Source organism: Scyliorhinus torazame, chromosome 6 (assembly GCF_047496885.1).
Source record: "Scyliorhinus torazame isolate Kashiwa2021f chromosome 6, sScyTor2.1, whole genome shotgun sequence".
Lineage (NCBI taxonomy): Eukaryota > Metazoa > Chordata > Chondrichthyes > Carcharhiniformes > Scyliorhinidae > Scyliorhinus > Scyliorhinus torazame.
The window spans coordinates 310,572,192-310,595,796 of record NC_092712.1 but is presented as its reverse complement, the minus strand read 5'-3'; the positions used below and the strand labels follow the sequence as shown (position 1 = coordinate 310,595,796).

The 23,605-nt window shown below is 47.1% G+C and overlaps 1 protein-coding gene across 4 annotated transcripts in view; it reads left to right on the top strand.

The window, feature by feature from the left end:
* The window catches only part of trak1a (trafficking protein, kinesin binding 1a), a 266,087-nt gene that overhangs the window by 108,849 nt on the left and 133,633 nt on the right, over positions 1-23,605 (top strand). For all 4 annotated transcript variants that reach the window (XM_072510051.1, XM_072510052.1, XM_072510054.1 and 1 more), the window contains one exon: positions 17,118-17,312. In XM_072510051.1, coding sequence (XP_072366152.1) covers positions 17,118-17,312 — 195 coding nt within the window. The remainder of the gene's footprint in view (positions 1-17,117; positions 17,313-23,605) is intronic.

The following is a 23,605-nucleotide window of genomic DNA, read 5'->3' as shown; positions in this document are numbered from 1 at the left end:
TGACTCGCGGACAAAGATTTGGAGGTTGTGAAATACAAACAGAAACCTCGGGGGCTCCGCCATTTTCACTGTCTGCACCCTTCCCGCCAGCGACAGCGGCAACACAACCCACCTCTTTTAAAAAAAAAAACCTTCATCTGTTCCACCAGCCGGCCCATGTTCAGTTTATGCAACTGCATCCAGCTCTGCGCCACCCGAATTCCCCAAAACTGGAACTCGCCCCCATCACCCGAAATGGCAACTCCCCGAATCTCCCATCCTGCCCTCTGGCCTCAACCCCGAACACCTCACCCTTTCCCAGATTCAGTTTGTATCCCGACAACCAACAACCTGGCCTCCATGTTCAGTAACGATATCGGGCGGTACGACCCACACTGCTCCGGATTCTTATCCTTCTTTAATATCAGGGAGATGGAAGCCTGTGTCAATGTAAAGGGGGTGTTCCACCCTCTCCCTCGTTTCGTTATACGCTCTCACCAGTAGTGGCCCCAGGTCCGCTCCAAACCTTCTGTAAAACTCTACCAGGAACCCATCCAGCCCCAGGGCCTTCCCTGCCTGCATCGCCCCCATACTCTCCTCCCTCAGCCCAATTGGGGCCCCCAGATCCTGAACCAGCCCCATCTCCACTTTGGGAAACTCTAACCCATCCAGGAACTGCCGCATCCCCTCCTCCCAGTCCCCCCCCCCCCCCCCCCCCCCCCCCCCCAACGTGCTCCATAAATCCCCTCAGCTCCTTTGCCACTGCCATCATCCTTGACAACTTGGGACTTGACCTGTCCAAGCTTGGAGCTATGATCATTTTAAAGCCCCCACCCCAGTCCACATCGTCCCAATTCGGGGCATAAACGTTCACTGTGGTAGGCTATATTAGGGGTATCGCGGTACCTAGGTGGGACGTACCTTATACTGTAGTATGAGTGGTGGAATCTGCCTGCTGGTTGCGCCCAGCAGGCGGAGCATAAGAGTCTGTGTTTCACCCACAGCAGTCATTCTATACCGGAGCTGCTGGGGTAACTACTTGTTCATTAAAGCCTTCAATTGGACTACAATCTCGCTTCAGTAGTGATTGATCGTGCATCATTCACCAGAACCACCAGCATCCCCTCTAACTTCCCACTCACCATCTGGCGCAGCTCGTTCCTTCCCTGCTACGTTTCCTGGTCTGCCTCGCCCATTGAATAATCTTTTCCTTGTCCAGAAATGGTGCGACCGCACCACCATCGCCCTCGGTTCTCGAGCCTGCAACCTGTGCGCTCGGTCCACCTCCAGAGGCCAATCAAAGGCCCCCTGTCCCACCAATGCTCCGTCGACCACTGGCCAGGTAGAGCTCCTTGTGTTCCGTCATCTTATCCTGTGGCGCACCACGAGGCCTCTCCTGCTCCCGCGATTCTTTCCTCCTTACACCACTCCTAGTCCGTGGATCCATCCGCCAACCACACCCGGGCACTTCTGCACCTCTTGCCCTCAAATACCTTGCCCTCCGAGGTGGGGAAAAGACGTAAAAATCCACCTTGAGCGGGAGCCACCAAATGTGCGACCACTCACTCCATGGCCAATACCGGCAGATCCGGGACTGGAGAAGATTATTCAGATGGCCCACAGCGATGTGCAGGGTAGGTGGATTGGCCACACTAAAATTGCCCCTTCTAAAGAAAAAGGAATAGAGCAAGAAAATAAGAGTTAACTTGGGCAATGCAGTGAAAAAGTGTCAAGATTTCCAGGTGTTGAGCGCAGCAGAGAGAGTCATTTACATTCCGACCGTTTTTAGTTTGGCTCGATGTTTTTTTTAATATAAATTTAGAGTACCCAATCAATTTTTTCCAATTAAGGGCAATTTTTTTTAGTGTGGCCAATCCACCCACCCTGCACATCGCTGGGTTGTGGGGGCGAAACCCGCACAAACACGGGGAGAATGTGCAAACTCCACACGGACAGTGACCCAGAGCCGGGATCGAACCTGGGACTTCGGCGCCGTGAGGCAACAGGGCTAACCCACTGCGCCACCGTGCTGCCCACCGTTTGGCTCTATCTGTAGGCAAAGAATCAATCAGTTAGTTACGTTACAGGAGACCGCTGCTAAATGTTATTTAGTGCTATGGGGTTTGACCGTGCCTCTTTTCCCGTACCTTTTGGCAACAGAATGAAAACTTCTGTGGCCGCACCCGAGGTCATTGTTAATCCTCAGCAGTACTGCAAAGAGAGAGCACCACCTGGAGTGAAGAAGGTGTTATTACACTGCATTGTCCTGTGCTGATTTAGTCCGGCCATGTTGCAGCACCATCCGGTGGTGGAACGTTGCAAGAACAGTTGAGGAAAAAGCTGCCTGCAGTGTACGAACATGCTTGCATGGTTACATGAAAATGTAATGCACCATGAGTGAATTTCTGGGGGTGAATACACCATTTTCAATTACTTTTTTGTGTTCAGTAGAAGACATGCTGGTCGCGTGTCAGCCACGTCCCAGTCTTGCCTCTGAGTCAGAATGTTGTCCTTTTCCAGGGCTACAAGTCCTACTCCAGGGCTTGGCAGAAAGACCAAAGCTGATAATCCAATGCTTAACGTCGGCTCGTATAGCGTTACACTGTAAGGTTGTTGAGAGATTTCTGGCAATATTTACATTTAATATTCAGTTTCACTCTCAGTCCCACTTACAGCCCCTCGCTCCTGACATCTCGGCAAGCTTCTGGCTGGGTTCCCTCTGTCCTGCATGGCTGGCTCCTCCTCACCCCTTTGCCGCCTTCCCTGCCCCTTCCCTCCCACCTCCTCTCTTACCCAGTTCCTCAGTGGCTCCTGACTTCTGGCTTCGCTCCTGAACTCCTTGCCTCCCTCTAGTGCCAGAGGTTAGTCAGTGCTGGTAGCTGCTAACTGTACCAACCAGCGCCTGCCACTAGATGGAACCTGGTCAATCATAGACACCCGACAGTGCAGAAGGAGGCCATTCGGCCCGTCGAGTCTACACCAGCCTTCTGAAAGAGCACGCTACCTTGTCCCAAACCCTACACTATCCCCCTAACCCATTCAGCATAGCCAATCCACTTAACCTGCGCATCTTTGGACTGTGGGAGGAAACCGGAGCACCAGGAAGAAACGCACGCAGACACTGGGAGAAAGTGCAAACTCCACACAGGCAGCCACCTGAGGTTGGAATCGATCCCGGGTCCCTGGAGCTGTAAGGCAGCCCTGCTAACCGCAGTGCCAGCGTATTTCGTGATATATTTCATTTTGCAAGTTACTTCAGCTAGGAACGCACAGTGCTGCCCACGGTTGGTACGATATTTCAACTTGTACATTGTTCTATTTTTCCTGGCAAGAGGTGTGTCCGAAGGAGCCAAACTCTGGCTTTAACATTGATCCCTGTGGGAATCTATTGACCCCAAAAACCTACAACTCCAGTAGCACAATTAAAATTTTAATTTAAAGCTTTATTAAAAGGAAAAGCAAAGTTGAAAGTTACACAGTTAAAACTTCTTCCAGAACAACTCCAAAAGAAACATGCTGAGTTAAAACTACACAATTAAACTACCCCTTTGGCAACAACTCACTGTAGATTTTAACCATAAAAGACCGGTAAATATTACCAAAGTCACCGAATTATTGTCACTTTAATAAAGGTAGATCTCACAACACCTCAAAAACATCCACTCTGGTGTGAAATTTTAATGTTTCCTAAAACAAAGACACTCCTGGCTTAACATTGGGTGGCTGCTTCCAATTAAAAACTTTTATAGTTGGACTTGAGGACTTTCCCCCAAATAAACTCAACTTAGTTTTACACCCCTTTCCGTTTTCCCCTTTCATCTCGGATTTCATTCTCCTTAAACACCTCTTTGAACTCAACTTCTCCAAATATGAAAATCTTTCATGTTTTCTATTTCGTCTCTGTTTTCGGATCAATAAAATTTAATGCATCTTTCCCGGTTTCCGTACGAAATCCCAAGTAAGATGCAAATGTTTGTTTTCAACCCTGAACTTCCTTTTGAAATTCCGGCACTGAAAAAACTATTTCCCCGCTTATCTCACAATACAAATTTCAGATTGAAGCCATTTACTTGTAACACAAACCCACCATAACCTCTAATTACAAATGCAGGTACATAACACCATTAACCTTTCATCTCTTAGACATCACAGACAACCTGTCTGTAGTGACCTTCCCCCTGTTTAATTAATAAGAATCTTTATTAGTGTCACAAGTAGGCTTACATTAACACTGCAATGAGATTAGTGTGAAAATCGCCTAGTGTGCCTGTTCGGGTACACTGAATGTCCAATTCACCTAACAAGCACGTCTTTCGGGACTAGTGGGAGGAAACCGAAGCACCCGGAGGAAACCCACTCAGACACGGGGAGAACGTGCAGACTCCGCACAAACAGACCCAAGCCGGGAATCGAACCCGGGACCCGGGCGCTGTGAAGCAACAGTGCTAACCACTGTGCTACCATGCTGCTCTCAATTAACTCAGATTATGTATATATACCACACTTGTTTGAACGACACTCAAAACATAATCACAAAAATACATCGACATGTATCTCTTGTTGCATGTTAAACATTGCATTGTCCTCTGAGCATTACTCTGGGTTTCTGGATTACCATCCCAGTGACAACACCATTATGCCACCGCCTCCCCCTGACAGTCAGTGAAACTGCTTTTAGGGTTTTCAGGGGCTGGTTTAGCACAGTGGGCTAAACAGCTGGCTTGTAAAGCAGAACAAGACCAGCAGCGCGGGTTCAATTCCCGTACCAGCCTCCCCGAACAGACGCCGGAATGTGGCGACTAGGGGCTTTTCACAGTAACTTCATTGAAGCCTACTTGTGGCAATAAGCTATTATTATTATTATTATTATTATTATTATTATTATTATTATTGTTAAATAGCCCAGCAAACCACTCCGCCCAAGGGCAATTGGGGTTGGACGATGAATGTTGGCTTTGCCAGCGATGTTCACAGCCCATGAGATAATGTTTATAAAAAACTGAACATATCTGTCTCAGACGGATTAACACCAGACATCTGTAAGTATAGCTGAGCAAAAGCTAGAAATCTGTCACTAATACTTGGTAACGTTGACAAAAACTGTATTGCAGTCGGCAAAGAAATATAATGCTCGCAAGGTGAGCAATTTAGGTCGACGTTTATGAATGGGGAAATCGCTTTGACCGCCTGGAGTCGCACTCCATGCTCTCTGCCAATTGGCCAATTGGCAGGATGGTGAACCAGTGTGGTCTCACTGGTGTCACTGACCTTTGTTCAGTGTTCTCCCCCGCCCCCATCCCACTCGTGCAAATACGCAATTGGAAATGAACGCTGTTCAAATGATTTATCCAACTTGGTGGAAGTGTGAAATATTTATAAAAACGCTCAAGGGTCATTGTTGTGTATTAAAAAAACCGCAAAGGTTGTCCAGTTCAGCCTTGTGACTGTTGCTGAGCAGCATGTCAGGCTAGTTAGGCATTCTTGTTAATAAAATTAAGCAACAATGCTGCACGTGCAGAGAGGGAGTTGGAAAATGTCCGTTTGAATGTGGCCGATCACAGCCGTGGAGTTAACGAGAGGCAGTCGGGTCCTTCTCATTGTTCACTCGAGTTCATTTCATCAAGACTCTTATTTGCTGCCTTCCGTGCACTTATGTCAATCAACCCTTGTGTGCAATCAGGTATTACCTTTAACCTTTTAATGGCATGGATGTTGACTAATCTTCAAACCTGTGGACTGTTGCTCTTTTTTGAGAAGACAGGTGATCAATTTTGCCCCTGCGTGTTGAATTTGCAAAGTTCAATTGTTTTACTGGCTTCTGTAAGTTTTCTTTGAAACGTGCCATTGCAATTTAATTTGGTCTAACACACGTGGAAATAGCTCAGGATTTAAATATTTTTCAGTGGTTTTGATTGCATATCAGTCATTTGCGAACCCTCCCGTCTCCTTAAACGAACCTTATCGGAATCTCTCCACCCGTCCCTCTTCGCTGTGCCCCTCCTCCCAAGGGGCAGTTAGTTTGGAGCTAACCGCTTCACGACACGAGTGGTATTTGCCGCTAACAGGATTCTGCCGTCAAGCTAAAATGATGTTCAGCCTGCTACACCAATGAGTGGGATATGAATTTCCGTGCCAGTGTGATGCTAAGTGTGCAGGTCAAGTGTCGCAAAGACTGGCAAATCATATCAAACAGTATGTTCCTTTTGGCTGTTTGCAACAGGCAAGATATCCAACCAGCCTGTGCTTGAAAAATTGAAAAGGCAGTGCCCAACATTGGATGCGATTCTGCGTTTGGACAACACTTACTGAACAATCCGGAGTGCGTGAAGAATTATACTGAAAAACTGATTTAAGATTATCAGTTGGTGCGCAGTGTGGTGCCCTTTACGCAAGCTGGAAGCTGCTTGTGTTAATACCCAGGCTGCGTTCACTGCAGACAGAAGGGACGTGTACACACGTTGCACCTCTTTCAACGAAACAAAATAGGCAACAGCCATTGTCTGATTGGTTCACCTGCCCTCAGCTCTTTTGAGGCCTTAAAGGGGCCAATTAGCAACTGTTTAGCGTCAATCCACCTCCACTGTTGGGTGGATACAGGCAGACGCCATTTTTTCACCCAAGTTCAGGAAAGGATGAGAAGGAGGCTGTAGGGAATTCAACCTTTTTGGGGATATCCCATTTATATTGGGGGGTACTCTCCCATTTTGTGCCTCCGTGCTTGACCTCGAAAACCCTCCTCGGCAACCCCCTCCCTCGGCCGGGTGCCTGAACCCTCCCTGACCATTAAGGCTCGACTTATCTGTCTCGGTAATCATTCGTACTCCTCATCATGGGCCTGCTTGCAGACCCAGTCGCACCCAACAGTGAGTTCTGGCATTGCTGGGACTGCAAGAGCGGTCAGCCGGTCAGATTGGCTGGTAGCTCTTAAGGGGGAAACTTCAGTCCATGGTGTGGTGCATGTCCCACTCTCCACATTGGGAAAGCTGCTTTTTAAAAAGTCAGCCTGTTGACGCCCTCATAAAATTCAGCCCATCTTTCCTCATAAGAACTACGCCTTGCAATGATTTTTTAAAAAAATTAATATAAATTTGGAGTACCCAATTCATTTTTTCCAATTAAGAGGCAATTTAGCGTGGCCAATCCACCCACCCTGCACATCTTTGGGTTGCGGGGGCGAAACCCACGCAAACACGGGGAGAATGTGCAAACTCCACACAGACAGTGACCCAGAGCTGGGATCGAACCTGGGACCTCGGCGCCGTGAGGCAGTAGTGCTACCCACTGTGCCACTGTGCTGCCCTCCTTACATTGATGAATGTGCTGTAATGTGGGTCGTGGATTATGTTCCGTATCTTAGCTCAGTGACCCTTTGTGTGGTTGTACACTGTCAGCTGATTAGACCATTTATGGTCAGCTGATTAGACCATAAGACATAGGAGCAGAATTAGGCCACTCGGCCCATCGAGTCTGCTCCGCCATTCGATCATGGCTGACATGTTTATCAGCCCCATTCTCCTGCCTTCTCCCCATAACCCCTGATCCCCTTATTAATCAAGAATTTATCTATCTCTTTTTTTTTTTTACAAAAGTAAATTACCCAATTCCCCCCCCCCCCCCCCCCCCCAATTTAGTGTGGCCAATCCACCTATCCTGCACATTTTTGGGTTGTGGGGGCAAAACCCACGCACACGCGGTGAATGTGCAAACTCCACACGGGCAGTGACCAGAGGCCGGGATCGAACCTGGGTCCTCGGCGCCATGAGGCAGCAGTGCTAACTACTGCGCCATAGTGCCACCTATGTCTCTGTCTTAAAGACACTCATTGATTTGGCCTCCACAGCCTTCTGAGGCAATCAGTTCCACAGATTCACCACCCTCTGGCTGAAGAAATTCCTCCTCGTCTCTGTTTTAAAGGATCGTCCCTTTAGTCTGAGATGGTGTCCTCTGCTTTTAGTATCCCCTTCTAGTGGAAACATCTTCTCCACATTCACTCTATCCAGGCCTCGCAATATTCTGTAAGTTTCAATGACTCCCCCCACCCCCCACCCCATCCTTCTAAAGTCTATCGAGTACAGACCCAGAGTCCTCAACCACTCCTCATACGACAAGCCCTTCATTCCTGGGATCGTTCTTCTGAACCTCCTCTGGACTCTTTCCAAGGCCAGCACATCCTTCCTTAGATACGGGGCCCAAAACTGCTCACAATACTCCAAATGGGGTCTGACCAGAGCCTTCTACAGCCTCAGCAGTACATCCCTGCTCTTGTATTCTAGCCCTCTTGACATGAATGCGAATCCAACTGATTGCTGGATCATTGTGGGCTGAGTTTGATTTGTCTTCCCCCTGCTATTCACTTTGTCCTTTCCCTCATGACTCATTGGAGGTGAATTGAGTTCAAACCATGGCTGCTTATTGTTTTTTATTTGGTTGCTTTTGAGTTTTCACTGGTTAAACAGGATATTTCAGGTTCATGTTGAAATTTGGCACAACTTGATTTGCAGTTGCCACTTGCGATGTGAGATGTGCTACCGTTGCTTCAGGTTTCTTGGGTATTCCCCATCGTTAAAAATAAAGTTTCACGGCGCCGAGGTCCCAGGTTCGATCCCGGCTCTGGGTCACTGTCCGTGTGGAGTTTGCACATTCTCCCCGTGTTTGCGTGGGTTTCGCCCCCACAACAGGGTAGGTGGATTGGCCACGCTAAATTGCCCCTTAATTGGAAAAATGAATTGGACACTCTAAACTTTAAAAAAAATAAAAAATAAAATAAAGTTAATAATGCAGCCCGCAGGAGGGCAGTGGGATTGCAGGGGGCAGGTTCCTGATCCATTTTAACGGCCCATCTTCTAGGCCTCTGTCAGGCCGGCAGGGTTAAAATTGGCCTCAGTATGGAGGCATTGTTCTTGTACTAAACCTACATTTGCCACTCCTGAAAGTGGATGATTCTTTCTCAATGATGCTCACTTGATGGCACAAAATGATCATTTCTCTTATAGCCACGCTGTAACATTATCCATGCCGGCCCCAACAAGATTTAATGACAATTTTGGGGGAGCGTGCATGTGGGGGTGCACCATCATCAACAACCATTTATAGCTCCAAAGTAGCTTTAAAGTAATAGAATTTCACACAAGACATTTGAAAGAAATATCATGAAGCAAAATTTAATATGAGCCATACGAAGAGATATTGGGCCAACTGACCAAACGCTTGGTCAAAGCGGTAGGGTTTAAGAAGTATCTTGAGAGAGAGAGAGAGTGAGACCCTAGTCGCCACACTCCGGCGCCTGTTCGGGTACAGGGAGGGAGAATTCAGAATGTCCAGTCCACCTAACAAAGCACGTCTTTCGGGACTTGTGGGAGGAAACCGGAGCACCCGGAGGAAACCCACGCAGACACGGGGAGAACGTGCAGACTCCGCACAGGCAGTGACCCAAGCTGGGAATCGAACCTGGGACCCTGGCGCTGTGAAGCAACAGTGCTAACCACTGTGCTCCCGTGCCGCCCACGAGAGGCCAGGATTAGAGGAGCGTAGAGATGGCGGAGGGTTGCGGGGTTGGGGGAATTTGCAAGGCAAGACTATGAAGGGATTTGAAAGCCAGGGTGAGAATTTAAAATTCGAGGTGTTTCCTCTGGGAGCCGATGTTGGGCAGTGAATAGGATTTTGTGCAGATTGGGACAGGAGCAGCAGAGGTTTTGATGACCTCGAGTTTGCGGAGCGCAGAATGCCGGGAGACGGGCCAAGAGTGCGCTGGAATAGTTGAGCATCGAGATAACGGAGAATTCCAGTTGCCGATGAGCTGGGATGTGCAAAGCGGGGTGATGTTACCTAGTTGGAACTAGGTGGTCTTGGCGATGGTGTGGCAATGTGGCCAGAAGTTCAATTCGGGGTCAAGTGTAAAACCAAGGTTGACCGCAGTGGCACAATCTGACCGGATTCCTTTGACCTCGAAGCAACAATGTTGGCAGCCTTGCGCAAGCTTTTGTGCTATCGTTGAAGTAAGTGATTTGATAGGATTGCGGGGATCTGGAGGAAGAATAGCCAAACCTCTTCACGGAGGAGGCAGTGGGAACTCAGTTAAGAATGTTGTGGGGATGGGTGGTGGGGGGTCGTGTGTGGCTGCGGTGAATGGAGATCAAGGAGGGCCTTGAGGTCAGAGTCTGGACTGAAATCTGTGATCTTGGGATGGGGATTGGCGATGATTTGAGATCAGCACTGACCTTTTATTCCCCCCATTCCACGATGCTTCGTGTTTGGTTTCCTGGAGGCAGTCTGTGTTATTGGCTGCCTCGGGCACAATCCGACGAGGAAGTAAAAGCAAGAGTCGTGTCTCTAATCTGCTTCTGTTAATTGTCTAACGCCTGCTGTTGACCTGGGTGAAGGACGTCTCTTAATGCCCAGTGAGTCCCACACCAACCTTGTGTACATACAATATGGCAGCAGTATTGGGTGCCGAATGGGACCCATTGTGCCAAACACCCTATTGCCACGGAGCTCAACTTCCCATCCAATAGCTTTGATTTTCCTGTTATTTAATTGGGAGGAGATTTGTTGCTCATGAAGCAACCCCAACAATTTTTTAATTTTTTAAAATATAAATTTAGAGTACCCAATTTATTTTTTTCAATTAAGGGGCAATTTAGCGTGGCCAATCCACCTACCCTGCACATCTTTGGGTTGTGGGAGCGAAACCCACGCAAACACGGGGAGAATGTGCAAACTCCACACGGACAGTGACCCAGAGCTGGGATCGAACCTGGGACCTCGGCGCCATGAGGCAGCAATGCTAACCACTGCGCCACCGTGCTGCCCGCAACCCCAACAATTTGACAGGCGCGTGCGTGCGTGCGCTGTATGAGAAGTGGCGAGGTAATCAATAGGAACAGCCTACCGTTGTTCATCAGTTGAGTGGGCCACTTTCCTGCACAGCCTTTCGCTAACCGTTACAACTCATTTGTCTGAAGGAGTCGCAGATTAAGGTTAAAGTTGTAAAGGGGTGGAGGGGAGAAAGAAAGACAGCACAGCAGATTTGCTGGTCATTGTCGTTATTTAATCCATGCTTAGTCAGGGAATTAATAACCCATGTGATCACCTCTGCCATCCCAGACACTAGTTGGGAGTCTGTTACATGCTCTGCGCTTCTCTACCGTCCTCGTGTCTCTCCCCACCCCACCCCCCCCCCCCCCCCCCTCCCCCCAAGGCACTTCGAAGCGACCTCTCTTTTAAAATGTAATTCTTAGTAATGCGAACAAAAATAGAAGAATGATGCGTGAGTAACCTTTTTTTTGCTACAGTACCGGCTGCTAGAAGGGCTCCTGTTTTTACTAGCCGAGACTTTTGTTAGTTATAGCTTGATGCTGGTGTTTGTTCACATTTATATCTGTCTCCTTAGCAACAGAGGTCTTGAACTTGATTAACTCTGGTGGAAACTCCGCTCTGGAGCATATTTGGCACCAGAGGGGAACGATTTAGTTCCATGCTCTCGGCCCAGTTTTCTCTCTCCCTCCATTCGATTCAGTAAAATGTCCGAGAGCTGCGTTGACCAGTCTTAGCTTATGCTGTCTGGTTTGTCGTTGCGGGAAGCCGTTGAAGCGCGCGCACCTTTTATAAAAAAAAAAAAAGTTTCACGCTACTAAAAGTAAATTCTCCGGTTTCTTTTTGATTTTCCTTCTCCTCCTGCTCCAGGACGTTCCTGGGTTTCTGCCAGTGTTGCTGTGTGGCCAGTTGTTGGTTTGCGCACAAGAGAAGCTCTGGAGATGATCTTCCTCGGAAATTATTCTTCCTTTATCGTGGCTCTCACACTCTGGCCAAGATTCCAGACTTGCCACTTGAGGGGGCATTAGGGCAGACCTGCGTGCGACCTCTCGGACATGCGGAGAACAATTGGGCATCTGTCTAATTGATGTTTGTTTGAGTGGACTGGACACTCTGTCCGCCTGGCTGAAAACATCTCCACTACCTGTTTTCTTAACTCTCAAATGGCCAACATTTCAGGGGAGGGCAAAGAAAATGCTTCAATGACACTCCAATGCTCTCCTTGAAGTAAAGCAATGTTGATGTATTTAATTGCATAGAACATACAGTGCAGAAGGAGGCCATTCAGCCCATCGAGTCTGCACCGACCCACTTAAGGCCTCACTTCCACCCTATCCCCGTAACCCCAATAACCCCTCCTACCCTTTTTTTGGACCCTAAGGGCAATTTATCATGACCAATCCACCTAACTTGCACTTCTTTGGACTGTGGGAGGAAACCGGAGCACCTGGAGTAAACCCACGCAGACACGGGGAGAATGTGCACACTCCGCACAGACAGTGGCCCAGCGGGAATCGAACCGGAGACCCTGGCGCTGTGAAGCCACAGTGCTACGGTGCTCACACACCACATCCCAATAGTTACCAGGATACTGGCCAGAAACCTCAATATTGTATATTCAATTTGTCAGACTGAGGAAAAGATACCTCGCTTCAGGAGTGATTGCACAAAGAAATAGAAATATGGCAGATTAAATCAAACTTTATTACTAAGTAATAAAATATCTTTAACATTGCATTAGAAAATAACTTGAAATTTCCCCCTAAACAATACTAAATACAGTGAATACAATACCTTTAACTATCTTTATTCCCATTCAAAGAACAAGAAAAGAACCCAACTCAGCTTCCAATCCACTATTAGACCACTGGCACACAGGGATACTTGCTTTACAGAGATGCTCTTTGAGAAAGAAAGATCTTTTGTCACTGCTTTAAAGACAAGATCTGACTCCTGTCAGACCCATGCAGAAACTCTGGCTGTAAGCCTTCAGAAGCTGCTTCTCAGCTTGTTTCAGCTCCCCCTTGTTCTCAGACAGGTCTGCACTGCTGTAAAGGCTGTTAATCTCTCTTAACTGAACTGCAGTGAGAGCAACACTGCTTGACTTGTGGTCACCGTTTCATTCAACTCACAACTGAACTGCCTTCTGCAAAATGCCTGAAGCCTTAGCTCCACTCGGCATCAACGTCATCTTGCTGAAATCTAATTAACTCCACAGGGAATCCTCTTAATGCAAACAAAGCTGCATTAGCCCAAGCCTCTTACGAAGGTTTAATTGCACCCCTGACTCCCGAAACATATTTGCCTTTCAAACTCAGATTTATTTTAAAACGTGATTGCAGCAGTCACACAACTGCACCAAATACAATATATCTGAAATTCCTACATTCATCACATAATGACTGGGAGGAGCTTGCCGCCAATCATTCAGAATGGCGACAACTTGCCCATCATGCTTTGGGACACAAATCGTAATGATTTGGCAGTGCGGCAGCAGAGAAGGATTGAAATGGAAGCAAACGGGGATGGAGTGGTGTAGTGGTATTGTCACCGGACACGTCATCCTGGGGCCTTGGGTAATGCGCTTGGGACCCGGGTTCGAACCCCGCCATGGCAGATGGTGAAATACAAACACAATGAAAACCCGGAATTAAAAGTCTAACGATGAACCGTGAAACCTTTGTCATTTAAAAACCCATCCGGTTCACTAATGTCCTTTAGGGAAGGAAATCTGCCACCCTTACCTGGTCTGGCCGACATGTGACTCCAGATCCACAGCAATGTGGTTCGCAACAATGTGGTTGACTCTTAAATGCCCTTGGGGATGGGTAATAAATGCGGGCCCAGCCAGCGATGCCCACATCCCATGAATGAATTAAGAAAACCATCTGGATCCCACTTCATCGTGGGGCATCTCGCCCATGAGCCCAATGATTGGTAGATCACCAATCAGATGGTATAGTCACAAGACACATGGCAGAAACACATGATTGAGCAGACGCCATCCTTGAATCGAAGGACAGCTGGCGATTTGAGTGGATTTAAAATCAGTGCAAGATGTTTTATTGCTCGCTTGTTGCTCCGATTGTTGCGCTGAACTTTCTGCCGGCGTTGTAATGTCAGGAATTTCTTTAACCCCTAAATACCAATGGCGGCCAATTCCTGCCAAGAATGTATGACCCTGAGCTATTGGGTCAGGATGGAGACTGAGAGCAATGAAAACTTAAAACGCACCGTTATCTGGCACCCCTTTCAGCCCTATTGCGGTGGTCAGCTAAAAAGCAGAATTGGCGTTCTTGCAAACAGATGCTTGCAGCCTTCAGTGAGAGAATGGTGATGGTGAGGGAGCTTTAGAACTTATTTAGTCTACTTTCACGGTGCGACTGTCAATGGCGGGGGCATGTGGTGAGGGGACTGGCTAGCTCAATTGGTCAGGTTGGCGTACGGTTCAGATTAACGCCAAAATCACAGGTTTGGTCCCCAGGCCGGCTGAGGCAGATCTGATTCCTTGCTCCGCCCCCGAGTGTGGAAGGCAATAGCAAACCACCAGTTACACACATCAGTGACATGATAACTCCCAACAGCAATGTGGTGGTCAGTTCTGCGGTTTTATGTCTTGTCACAAGGTAGGATTGTCTCGACGCTGATATGACTGGCAAAGTTACAACTGAGCCACACTCAGTAAAATTAAAAGCAAAATAAATATTGTTTTGTTGTACAGCTTTAAGTATAACTTGCGCCCAAGGTTTCTAAACGAACAAATAAGAATTGTGCAACGTTTTTTTAGTGCTGGTTTCAATTGAGCAAATCCACCATAAGCCAGTCTCCGGAAAGTTTTCCAAATGACGGGCAGCAACTCAACTTTGCAACAACACGCTGAATTTCTCACAGGTGACCAACTAGCTCTGTGGGTTAATTTACCCATCCATGTCCGTACCTGGGTTAAATTACCAGGAGGGATTTGGAAGGCTAAAGGCTGACTTGATCAAAGGTTTTAAAGATGTTAAGGAGATTGCAAGGTAGCTGGAGAGAAACTAGTTCTGCTGCTTAGGGAATCGAGGACGAGGGGAAGTAGCCTTCAAATTGGAGCCAGAAATTTTCAGAATGAAATGGGGAGACACTTTTGTGAGACGCAGGTTGGCACTAATGTGGAACGCTCTTGTGAAGAATGTCAATTGATGCTAGATCGGTTAGCGATTTTAAATCCGAGATTGGTAGATGTTCATTAACCAAAGGGGTTATTGGGTTACGGGGATAGGGTGGAAGTGAGGGCTTAAGTGGGACGCTGCAGACTCGATGGGCCAAATGGCCTCCTTCTGCACTGTATGTTCTATGTTTCTAAAGGTTATAAGGAACTTTGGGCCAAACCAGGTCTGTGGAGTCTGGCCATAGATCAGACGATAAATGACAGGCCTGACTCGAGAGGCTAAATGGGCTCTTTCTATTCTTGTGTTTCCAAACCAAAGCAGCTGCTGGCTGACATATTGAGCTTTGGCATAATGACATTTGAGCAGATTAAAATGTGTTCGCCGCTTCAGTAGATGTTTTTGACCACCGTTCTCTGCTTTTTGAAAAATGTGTTCATGGGATGTGGGCGTTGCTGGCTAGGCCAGGATTTATTTCCCATATCGAATTGCCCTTGAGAAGGTGAAGGTGAATTGTCATCTTGAGCCGCTGCAGCCCATGTGGTAATGGCCCACCTGATCTGACTGAATTCCGTCCTGGAAAAAAAAGTCCCTTCGGGTTTGAGTCAAAAGCATTGTCCATGTGTGGCCTGTGACGTAGTGGTTAGCACTGCAGCCTACGGTGCTGAGGACCCGGGTTCGAATGGTGGCCCTGGGTTACTGTGTGGAGTTTGCACATTCTCTCCATGTCTGCGTGGGTTTCACCCCCACAACCCAAAGATGTGCAGGTTAGGTGGATTGGCCACGATAAATTGCCCCTTCATTGGGAATAAAAAATATTATCCGTGGGATCTTTTGATCTTCAATGTTCTGTTTTAAAAGGGTTTCAGGTTGTCCAGTTTTAAAGAAAAAGGATCTGGCTTGAGTGTTCTGGTGTTTGGATTATAGTTGGACAATTTTGTTTCAGGTCCACCGTTCCGACCATCTAGGTGATCTGCTCCAAGTTTGACTTGTGAGGAATTGGCTGACCTATTTAGCTCCTGGTGTTACTAACAGAAGGATGGTAGCAAATGTCAATCATTGCTATTTCCATAGCCTCCTCCATTCCACAACCCCTCATCTCCGTCCTCCTCCGATTCTGGCTCCTTGCGTATCCCCGATTTTGAATTACTCCACCAATGATGGCCGTACCTTAAGCTGCATGGGCCCTAAGCACTGGAATCCCTATCCTAAGCCAGTCTTGCTCTCTTACCCCTTGTGTGTTGGTAACACTCCATCTGAAGTGCTTTAGAACCATTTACTGCGGTTATGATGCTGTGTAACATACAAAATAGGAGCAGAAGTAGGCCATTCGGCCCCTCGAGCCTACTCCGCCATTCAATAAGATCATAACTGATCTGTTTGTGTTTCGAGTTTCACATGCTCCATCTACTCGTGACAACCATAAATCCTTGCTAGGCAAAGGAATCAATCTACCTCTAAAAATATTCGTAAAAATTCTTTGCGGTGTAAGACAGGTGTGTAAAATGTGAGGGTGGACCAGCGAACCATGTCCACATGTTCTGGACGTGTCCAAAACTTCGGGGATATTGGCGGGGGTTTGCGGACGTCATGTCCAGAGTGTTGAAAACAAGGGTGGCAATGAGTCCAGAGGTGGCGATTGTCGGGGTGTCGGAAGATCCGGGAGTCCAGGAGGAGAAAGAGGCAGACGTTCTGGCCTTTGCCTCCCTGGTAGCCTGGGACAGATATTATTAGCTTGGAGGGACTCAAAGCCCCCGAAGTCGGAGGCCTGGTTAACCAACATTCTATGATTCTATGATGCAAGCTTTCTCGGCCTGGAGAAGATTAAGTTTGCCTTGAGTGGGTCAGTGGTGCGGTTCTATCGGAGGTGGCAACCATTCATCGACTTCTTTGCGGAGAATTAATCGACAGCAGGCGGAGGGGGCTAGGGTAGCGTAGAATAGGGGGTTAAATAGGTGGGTCTTGGAGGGATGTGTGTTGGTGTTTGCACTATGTTTATTGTTCTTTGTACACTGTTTTTATGCTGTTGTTGCTTGTAATGCCAAAAAATACGTCATTAAAATTGTTTGTTTAAAAAAAAAAATATGCGTAAAAATGTAAGTATATATCTTTTCGAATGATGCAGCGAATAATTAATCTGCAGTTCTGATACTTTTGCTTTGATTTCTCCCCTCCCACCAGATGTGTGCAACAGTACTGACCTTCCAGAAGTTGAAATCATTAGCCTACTGGAAGAGCAACTGCCCCATTACAAGCTGAGAGCCGATACAATTTATGGTTATGACCACGACGACTGGCTTCACACCCCTCTTATTTCTCCAGATGTTAACATCGATCTCACCAATGAACAAATAGAAGAGACATTCAAATATATGAGTAAGTATTAATATCAACGGGATTATGTTGACTTCCTGCCTGGAATGGCTGACTGTAGCCAAGGGTGTGGGAGCCAGTTTGAATAAGGTGGCCAGGTGCACTGCAGTGTGGTGGCCAGGTGCACTGCAGTGTGGTGGCCAGGTGCACTGCAGTGTGGTGGCCAGGTGCACTGCAGTGTGGTGGCCAGGTGCACTGCAGTGTGGTGGCCAGGTGCACTGCAGTGTGGTGGCCAGGTGCACTGCAGTGTGGTGGCCAGGTGCACTGCAGTGTGGTGGCCCGGTGCACTGCAGTGTGGTGGCCAGGTGCACTGCAGTGTGGTGGCCAGGTGCACTGCAGTGTGGTGGCCAGGTGCACTGCAGTGTATGTTTGGGAGCTGAAGAGCCCAAACCGTGTGGGTGGAAATGTTGAGTGGGCGCTTGAAGGTCATTTTAATTTGACTCTGAAGTTAGTGGAGACTGTGAAATTTGTCATCATCACACTTTGAATAAGTTTTTGCTCGTCTGTGCTACACTCCAGCTGCGGGTGTTGCAGTGTGTGGGGGGAGGGGGGGGAATCTTTAAATATTAATTTTTCTGAAAAACATTGTCAATACTTATTCAAAATGTTTCCAACTGATTTATCTTGCTTTGCTTGTGTTGTTTCGAAATATTCGATTAGCTGAGCTCCATCTGAGCCAATTAATGGAGCGTATGTTCCGTGAAATTCCAGTGTAGCATTCCCGTTCGAAATGGACTTGATAACCTCCGACAATTGTGCTGAAGCCCCACCCCCCAGTAGCAGTAACACTTCTGCATGTCATTTGCGACAAGATAGCTTAGAATCCATTCGGCCATTGAGTCTGCACCGGCCCTTCAAATGAGCACACCGTAATGCCATAACCTAACCTGCACGTTCCTGGACACTAAGGGGCAATTTAGCGTGGCCAATCCACTTAACCTACACATCTTTGGACTTTGGGAAGAAACGGGAGCACCTGCAGGAAACAATGCAGATACTGGGAGAACGTGTAAACTCCACATAGACAGTAATGAAGGCGGGAAAATGAACCTGGGTCCTTAGGTTTCCCTGCGAGGCAACACGGTAGCACAAGTGGACAGCACTGTGGCTTCACAGCGCCAACGTCCCAGGTTCGATTCCCCGCTGGGTCACTGTCTGTGTGGAGTCTGCACGTTTTCCCCATGTCTGCGTGGGTTTCCTCCGGGTGCTCCGGTTTCCTCCCACAGCCCAAAGACGTGCACGTTAGGTGGATTGGCCATGATAAATTTCCCTTCGTGACCAAAATGGTTAGGAGGGGTTATTGAGTTACGGGGATAGGGTGGAAGTGAGGGCTTAAGTGGGTCGGTGCGGACTCGATGGGCCGAATGGCCTCCTTCTGCATTGTATGTCTATGTTCTATGTTATACATAGAGTACTGTGGATGTGGTAACAGTGCTAACCAATGTGCCACCGAGCCACCCCATATTGTTACAACTCTTTTCTCTTATTATTTGTTTACCAACATTGTATATGCACCTTTAAATTAATTACCATAAAATCTTTATCCTGTGCCAGTTTTTATAAGCGCGATAAACAGGGACAGCTAAAAGATCCAAGTCACATGTATTGCTGAGAAAAAAGACATACCGTTGAAGCTTTTTGTCATGCACTCATCAGGACAAGAATGCCAAATTTCAAAGGGAGCAACGATTTATATTGCATATGGCCCCAGAGTCCTGTAGGTGATCCGCCTTCAAGTATTTCATCAGTGCCCTTTTGAATATTACTGTTAAATCCGCTTCCATCACCTCCTCGAGCAGTGCATTCCTGACTTGAAGGAACAGTTTGTAAAGACAGCACAGCACTTGCTAACCGCTTCAAATAATTTAGCCAGTGAGCCAGTAAGATTATCAACCCGTTTGGCCACGCAATGAAAACTCCTTCCATGGTCAACAGATCGTGGAGTGGGACTTGAACTCTCAGATTGTGGTTCAGAGGCAAGGATGTTGCGGATCGGTCCACAGGACCTCCCCGTTGAGCCGTGCGCAGCGGGAAGGTTGCTGATTGGATCCCAGCTTGTCGCTGAATTAGGTTAGCAGTAGCAGTAAAGGCGCTCGAGCAATTACTCACTTTCCCCGATGTAGAAAAGGGAAAAATCTGCCATGTTTCCCAATCCTCCCCGTTACCTAGCAATCACCACTTTGATAGAGAGAGTGTGCATAGACAAGGTCAGGTTGAGCTCCGCTCTGACACAAACGTTATCTGAGCAAAGTACAAGAATGTGACCAAATATACTGTAACTCGGCAGGGAGTTAATCATTTGAACAGAGGAAAACCGTAATAGCAAAATGCGAATGACTGTGTGTACCTACAAGTCCCAAACCCTGCAATACCAAATCTAGTGGGAGTGTTCCGTGAAATGCTTTGTTAATGATGGTCCGTTGCTGGAAACACACATGTGCAGTAAAAATCTGAAATAAGGTCGTCAGCAAAGGAAGGGAAAGCAGCTGAACGTTTGTCCCGGAAGGTGACACAAGCACAACCTGTTCTGGCAGGTAAGGATAAGCACAGGTGTACCACTCTGGGGTATTCCTGTAGTGTGTGCTGCTTCACTAATCTCTCAGCAGGTTTGCTGGGGCATTAGGAGAACGTAACATGTGTAATTCTTATACCTTCTTGAATTTGTTCTTGACACCGGTTGAGAGAAAAAAAGTGTAAAAATGAGGAAAGCCTCTTGGGTCGTACATTGTTACGATTGTTGAGATAGATTTATTTCAGCAGTTAATCTTTATTATTGTCACAGATAGGCTTAGATTAACACTGTAATGAAGTTACCGTGAAAATCCCCTAATCGCCACACTCCGGCACTTGTTCAGGAACACAGAGGGAGAATTCAGAATGTCCAATTCACCTAACAAGCACGTCTTTCGGGACTTGTGGGAGGAAACAGGAGCACCCGGAGGAAACCCACGCAGACACGGGGAGAATGTGCAGACTCCGCACAGGCAGTGACCCAAGCTGGGAATCGAACCCGGATCCCTGATGCTGTGAAGCAGCAGTGCTAACCACTGTGCTACCGTGCACCATCCGGAGTGTCACTCTTTTCTGTCTCGTTCCATTCTGTTAAAGAGGAATTCTACCAAAACGTTGACCAGATTTCCAATCTATAAAATCCATGCACACGTGAAACCCATTAATGGGATTTCTAGTCCTTGTTTTAATAACCCATTGATAGCAAATTCTACTATGGGTTTTCATTTCCGTAGTTTATCTTTTTAAAAATAAAAGTTAGATTTTTGGTTATATTGTAGAGACATCTGAATTGTAGTGGGTGTTTTTTTTTTGCTTTCTTGGGGGACAAAATGAAGGCACGAGTTGGGCAAGAAAAACACAACTGGTTATGGGCATACACCACAGGAAGTCTATTACGGCAGCCGGTTTATTATAAATCGTTCCAAAGAATTATCATATATCATAGAATTTACAGCGCAGAAGGAGGCCATTCGGCCCATCGAGTCTGCACCGGCTCTTGGAAAGGGCACCCTACCCAAGGTCAACATCTCCACCCTATCCCCATAACCCAGTAACCCCACCCAACACTAAGGGCAATTTTGGACACAAAGGGCAATTTATCATGGCCAATCCACCTAACCTGAACATCTTTGGACTGTGGGAGGAAACCGGAGCACCCGCAGGAAACCCAGGCACACACTGGGAGGATGTGAAGACTCCGCACAGACAGCGACCCAAGCCGGAATCGAATCGGGGACCCTGGATCTGTGAAGCAATTGTGCTATCCACAATGCTACCGTGCTGCCCCAATTATGGTGCGTGCATGACCAAAATTATTTTTCTGATGAACCAAAAGGTGTTGCAGGGTTTGACCAATACAACTCCATCCCACAGAACAATGGATGTGTCGAAGAAGTTCATGTTGTCGAAATCTTTAACATCCGAGTAAAACTTTTAGACTGAACGAAGCGTGACAAATAACAGCACAGTTAAAGGTTAAGCAATTTTACTTCACTGGAATCAAGGGTCGCGGCAGGCACACGCTGAGGAGCATGAGGGACGTAGAGATCTTTATACACAAAAGAAACCCACCGTCCCCCATAGGTGACACATTGATAATTGCTGAGCATTTCGGTTGGCTTACGCAGAGACAAAGGTACCATTCCGATACAAAGTGGGGGGTTGATCAGATGATGTCAATGTCTACTGCAGTAATTCTATAGAGATGAATATACATTAGTAATACAAAGGCCGTGCTAATCGAGTGACGTCACTGACTCCGATGGTACTTTTAAATAATGGCGTGTGTGTGTGTCACCATACAAACTGACCTCGTCAGGAAATTGATTAAACTCAAGCCAATGTAATCAACTTACAAGGGGCCATCTGTCTGGTAACTGAATTAATGAGGTACAGAAAGCAATTTAAAATGAGACTCTTTAAGATTTTATGTCATGTATCCCATGGTGCTTCAGACGGTCAAGGTTAGATTTCCACAATGTCCAACCTATACGGAGGTAGTATATTTTAATCCTCTTTCCCTTATGAATTTTGGGTAAAGAATCCATTCGACAATAATCCGACCCAAGCTTCTTGCATGGTGCCAACTTTAAAGATCTCCAGTGAAATTATTTTGTGTTCGTTCGGTTCCTAGTTGCCGTTGATTGATGACACAAAACTGCTTTGGATTTGGCGGAGAAACTTTACCCCGAGGCTATGAGAGGTTGTGATTATAAAGTCTGTTGTTGGTCGTGAGTGGATAGAGCATTCCTGTGCATCTGGCTGTGCTGCTCTAGATATGAAGTTAACACTAAAAATAAAAAAAACAAATTGTTCCCTTTTTGTCCTGATAATTCTTCCCATCCCACTCAAAAAAAAAAAAGCATGTTTATGTTTGTCTATTGTCCTTAGATGTACAGATGTTCAATGATGGAAAAGAATAAAAGATTATAAGGATGAGAATACATGTATCAAACATTTTTTGTCAAGTAGTGGAAATGTTGGAAGTACTCAGCTGGTCTGGCAGCATCTGTGGAGAGAGAAAGAGAGTTGACCTTTCCAGTCAAACGTGACTCTTCAGATCTGGACGGTCACAGAAGTTTGCTTTTATTTGATACTTTCAAGAATGCTGGACCCAGAGGAATGTCATCTGCAGGATGCAATAGAGGTTAGGGTTTGGTTATCCAAATATTTAATTGTCAATTTGTTGCACGCACCCTGTGAGTGGGGTGCTGTGTCATATTGCCAGTGCAGTCAGTAGTTGGAATATGATGGACAATAGGACCACATGACATCCCATTCACTGAGGAGACAAAGTTGAAGCTCAGGCTTTCCACAATCCGGCCAAATTCTTTGCCATCCCAGCCGCTGCCTCACTGGGAGCTAGATGATTTTGTTCATCACGGTCTCTACTGCTGTTTGATCGAAATATTTTTGTACTTCAATCCCATTTTCGTAACTAAAATCTGTCGTATTGGGAGGAACTTGCAAAGAGAGACTGACCCCAACATGGACAGATCATCTGTTTAGTGACATGATCATGTGCTGGGCACGCTCGTGACATGAATACATTATAGTGCTTCCTTTTAGATATTTTGTACTGAACTCTTTACAGGTAGCTATACAACTTCAAGAACAAATAAACAGATTTCTGTGATTATACACACTTGGCAAAATAACTATTTGGAAAGATGCCTGCTGTACACGGTTGCTTGTTGTGTACAATGGTTTGTCTTGGTCATGTGACCTCTGAGTCATGTGATCTCATTCGTTTGAGAGTAAGGGATTCAGACGGAAGCCATTATACCCACCTATGTGGCACATGGTGTCAGGAGCATGCAGTTAAAGCTAATAGCTAGATGAGAGTTAGCCACTGATTAATTAAAACATCACACCCGCCAAGTGTGGGCACCCCGCTAAGGGGTCCATGGGGGCCCCCCCCTATTCAGGCCCCTTACAGCACCCCCTCCTTTCCAGGACCCGGAGGCCCCTACTTAACTGCTCTGCATATACCCCACCCTTCACACACCCCCCTCCACTCATTTCATGGGCATGGCCCCTCTCACCCCCTGGACTTTGGCAGTGCCTCCCTGGCACCTGGGCCCCTTGCACTGCCATCCTGGCCCAGGCAGTGCTCCTTCTGGCTTGGCAGTGCCAGTGAGCCACCCTGCACTTACCCTGACCACCCAGGAGTCTCTGGTGGCCCGGGACAGCCCCCGGGTGCTGTTCCGCCTGGTCCACGTTTGTGTGAAAATTATGGGCGCGATTCTCCGGCCGTGTTGGGCTCTCGGAAGTACGCAGTTTGT